The following is a 4367-nucleotide window of genomic DNA, read 5'->3' as shown; positions in this document are numbered from 1 at the left end:
GATATCGTTGTTGGGATCTTATGTCGGTTTTAAAACAGAAAACTTTTGGCATGTAACGATTTTGAAAGCCCCCACCAAGAAACCAAAAGCAATTATAGAGGGTTTAGATATACACTCTTAAACCTTTTGATGAAATGGGTGAGGAAACCAAGATAACCAACCTCCCCAGCAGTATCTATATTCTATACCAGACAATATTTCTCAAGAGGGTGCTACCCTTTAAACCTCTTTATATGATGAAGTAAAAGAACCCAATAACTCTTGTTATTAACTTCCACTAAAATTGCAGGTAGGACATTGACTAAACTCACCCTAACACTTAATTAGAGAGATTAATTAATTAGTGTGTTGTTGTAACTTTCTTTCATTCGTGTTAATCCTTCACTGCCCATTTTGTAACCAATGTTTGCCCATAAAGATGACAAAGACAAACAATAGCCCTCATTCAGTCATTTTTCTCGGATATATGCTAAACAAGGAAGACCTAAAAGGGGCGACTTGCATCAACGTGGGGCTGCCCAAAGGTACTTATCAAGGTAAGTTTAATATCAATTGTGTTCTTTAAGTAATTGCTTTTTCAACATGTCCCAACTCTTGGATGTTGGTACAAGATCATACGTGACAATGAATACTACTCATGCGGGCATGCTTCTTCTCTAGGCCTCTTCTAAAGATAAGTCGCCATAAGAGGCATCGGAAGTGGGAATTTAACAAGATCCTCCTCTCGTTATTCCTATACGCGCAACACAATGTTTGTTTCAAGACAAAATGATGGTGATTGACAAAGTATTAAGACAATAGGAACTCTGATGAAGATCTTTGGGAGCAAAGTATTATTGATATTTTAATAATAGTTTTTAAACACATTATATATAGCATTATAACTTTACTAGAAGGGGGTCAGAATAGCAGTTTTGAGTCATCCCAATTCTTCCCTGACCAGGTTAACCAATTACTCTGTACGTCTGACCCATCCTGCATTGCTTTTTCTCAGATAACTTCTATGACCATGCATTCATATCAATCACATCACGAAGTTTTAATTTACTTAAAGGGGATCAAACAGTGTTTTCCGAGTCGTCCAGACCCGACCTGTTGACAGATTACACCACATGTCTAACCCACCCATGTTACCACCTCCAGTTAAACATAATTCATCGGTATTGTACATGAGCTTTCTTTGTAAGTTAGCAATCTATGTAGAGAGATAATATGATTATGGCGGTAATGAATTATCTTAATTATTACCACCAATGACACTATTTGATGAGCCGACTTGAACCGTACCAGAAGATGAACACCCACTTCCTTCTGAAATGCTATTTTCCTTCCTGTGTGATGATTTTTTCGGTTTTGATTGGCCTGGTGAACCATCCTGCAGTATAATGTCACCATGTTTACTTTATTTCTGGTTTCATGGTTAAATAAAAGATTATGAAACAAAGTAAGTAAATGAGAATACAAAGAGTGCTTTTTCAGCAAAATTATATCTACAAAGTTGCTTTTTTCTTTATTTTATTATATCAAAGAAAATAGATGTGAAAATTTTGACCAGATTACTAATATACGGATTACGGGTCAATTTAGTCAAAATATTAGCATGAAACGGTTGGGTTGACCAGTCAACATTTTTTGTTCTCCCTCCAACTTTTTAATATTAGCCATGTGGCAACTTCGACCCATTTTATGTTTCATCTCTAACAGACCAAATGGTAAAAATAAATAAACATCTTAAAAGAAGCCACTAAAATGAGTCAAACTAGTCAACCCAAATGGTAAAAATGAAAACACAGCTTAAAAGAAGCCTAAAAATGAGACAAACTGTCAACCAGGTCCGCGAGTCACAGAAAGTGCCTATATAAAACAAACAACTCTAAACCATTTTTCTCAAAAAAATAAATAAATAAAAACATAGATTACAACTAGAATAATACAATTTCAGCACTCATACATATCAAACACTTATAATTAACTAAAAACACTTGGAAAGTTAAGAACCATAAATGTTTCAGACTTTCAGGTCAACCAGCCCGGTTTGCCTGTTATAAAAAATTACCCATTTTGACCCGAACCGGTTTTGACCACCCGTTAATGAATTAACAAGAGACATAAGCTAACCTGATCTCCAGAAGATCCGGGAGTCTTAAGCTCTAATTCAGTTGCAACATCATCAGAATCCCCATCTTTCCCGCTTCCACTCTCCCCGTGCTCTGATGATTTGTTTCTAGAACCTTGTCTGCTAGAAACATGGGACCTACCACTCGCCTGCACAGCTGGAAGTGCATACTGAACAGACGGAAAGAAAGTGGAGCACGGATTGGAAACAATCCCGGGATTTTGGCTTCCAAAAAAGGGAAACGGTTGCACAGATGGGTGCATGGGAATAGTGCCAGGTGGCATTGGCATTTGAACTGGGACCGGGTACGGGTATGAAGGGGGATGCATTACAACTGACTGGTCCATGTGACCCCATGGGTACATAGCCCTCACCCTTTGTTGGTATTGAAGATTAAGATTCTCAATGTCTGATTTCAATGACGCCTTTTCTTCTCTTAAATCATGTTTCTCCTGAGTCAACTGTCAAATACGGGTGTTTTACGTTGTTATAGCAAGTAGTGGCATAAACGAGCTGAATTGAGCTACTCGAAATCAGCTCGCTAAAATCTCGAAACGAGTTTAGCAAAAACGACCATGAGCCTAACTGAAGCCCGTTTAATAAACGAGGCCTAGATGAAGCTGCATGTATCGAGCTTGACTGGACACAGGAATAAAAGTGAAAGCATAAAATCACCTCACGAGATTCTTCGGTGAGTGCTGCGTACTCCGATTTTAGTTTGTTGAGTTGAGCGGTCAAATCATTTAGCATCTGGATTGTGTCATTAAGTATTGTCGCCTTGTCAAATTTAGGTCTCTCAGGATCTGCTCAAAGCTTTAAACATTTTAGCATTCAACATACAAACTGTCTATAGCAAGGATTTTCTCTTAACATACCGAGCGTTTTCCCCAATTCGGTAAATTGATCATTGAGACGATCCCTCCTTAGTTTTTCACGGTCAGCCTTTCTGTCTTTCTGTTCTGTACCAGGCCTTTGAGCACCAATAAAGTAAAGTCAATGGTATATAAAACTTAATTTTGAGTTAGCACAGGCTGAAGCTTAAAGTGATTAATAATAATACTGAATGTTGGTGAAAGAATGATGAGATATGAGAAAATGCCCGAATTGTATAGTATTCAACACTTCTAATTACTTAGGTGAATCAGCAATGACCTAAGTAATAATAATAATTGATGCATACCTTGATTCAGTTTTGACAACTTGATTTGGTGGTGGTTGATCCAGATGGAATTTGTCAGGCAATCGAGGAGGACTAGTATCCATTTGGTTTGTTGTATTGTATCACCAATTTGGAGCTTCTAGAGTTTATCCCCCGTTGTTATCCGATCCAGAAGAACAAAACGTCAGTCAAGTGATTAGATTAGATTATTATTTGCGGGTTTTTACTCAACAAACACACAAGAATCTAATCTATCTACTCCTCGCCGCAACTACGCCCATAGATTTAGAACCCAATCGGATAGGTACACTTTATTTCGACCCAAGTAAATTTAGAGCATGGATTAAGTTTAAAATTTTTTTATTGATTTGATTTCTTTTTTAAAAAGCCATTTTAAAAAGCTACGATACGGGACTTTTGAAAAAAACCGTTTGATGCAGCAAACCAATTTACAAACCCATCCACTGCACTTATCAACATTTTAATGGATCGGTTTTTAATTTAACTTTCCTTTTTCTTTCTTAATTACTAGGTTAGAACTCGTGTTATACACGGTACGGGTTAGTAATATATATATATATATATATATATATATATATACTAGTTTGAGGCCCGTGTATTACACGGGTAATTGTTGAAAATTTTAAACTTTGACCATTAAGTGAAATATAGTCAACAAATTAATCATATATTATTAATACAATTACAATTAAATTAAAATCACAGAAATTACATAACTAAGATTATACAAATATGTAAAAACTTCATTTTACACTACATTTGTGATTGTATTAGCAGTATACATTGTTTATCAAAAATCAAAAATTTTAGTCCATGTCTGCTTATAACTCTTAATAAAGTAACATATAGGTCTGCTTATAACTCTTGATATAACAATATATATAGTTATCCGGGTGACAAAAAAGGTTTCTCCAAATACATACCAACTCTAGATAAATGATAATATATATCCATAATACTAATAAAAAAAATATTCATACACATAAAATATCATAGTTTTTAACCAATTAATATGATGTCATTTGAGAACATCTCCTCATGTTTATCCAAAAAAAACATGATTATCCCAAA

General features: G+C 35.5%; 1 protein-coding gene across 1 annotated transcript; it reads right to left on the bottom strand.

The window, feature by feature from the left end:
- Positions 1-1075: 1075 nt before the first annotated feature.
- Positions 1076-3379, bottom strand: LOC143592675 (transcription factor bHLH121-like). Its single transcript, XM_077072543.1, has 5 exons — positions 3297-3379; positions 2992-3086; positions 2792-2919; positions 2119-2577; positions 1076-1375 (listed from the first exon to the last, which is right to left on the bottom strand). The coding sequence occupies exons 1-5, from the start codon at positions 3377-3379 to the stop codon at positions 1238-1240; spliced, it is 903 nt and encodes a 300-aa protein (XP_076928658.1). The 3' UTR covers positions 1076-1237.
- Between the last annotated feature and the right edge of the window lie 988 nt (positions 3380-4367).

Source organism: Bidens hawaiensis, unplaced genomic scaffold, assembly GCF_021521415.1.
Source record: "Bidens hawaiensis isolate Kalapana, Puna unplaced genomic scaffold, B.hawaiensis_p1.1 tig00041145_1, whole genome shotgun sequence".
Lineage (NCBI taxonomy): Eukaryota > Viridiplantae > Streptophyta > Magnoliopsida > Asterales > Asteraceae > Bidens > Bidens hawaiensis.
The sequence above is the reverse complement of the archived record's forward strand: the minus strand, read 5'-3'. Positions and strand labels throughout refer to the sequence as shown.

Excerpts from the sequence above, each read along its gene's own strand:
- LOC143592675 (XM_077072543.1), bottom strand. The coding sequence starts at position 3,379 with ATGGATACTAGTCCTCCTCGATTGCCTGACAAATTCCATCTGGATCAA. Across the intron at positions 3,087-3,296 it reads GTTGTCAAAACTGAATCAAG|GCCTGGTACAGAACAGAAAG; the intron begins GTATGCATCAAT and ends TGGTGCTCAAAG. Across the intron at positions 2,920-2,991 it reads CGAATTGGGGAAAACGCTCG|ATCCTGAGAGACCTAAATTT; the intron begins GTATGTTAAGAG and ends AGCTTTGAGCAG.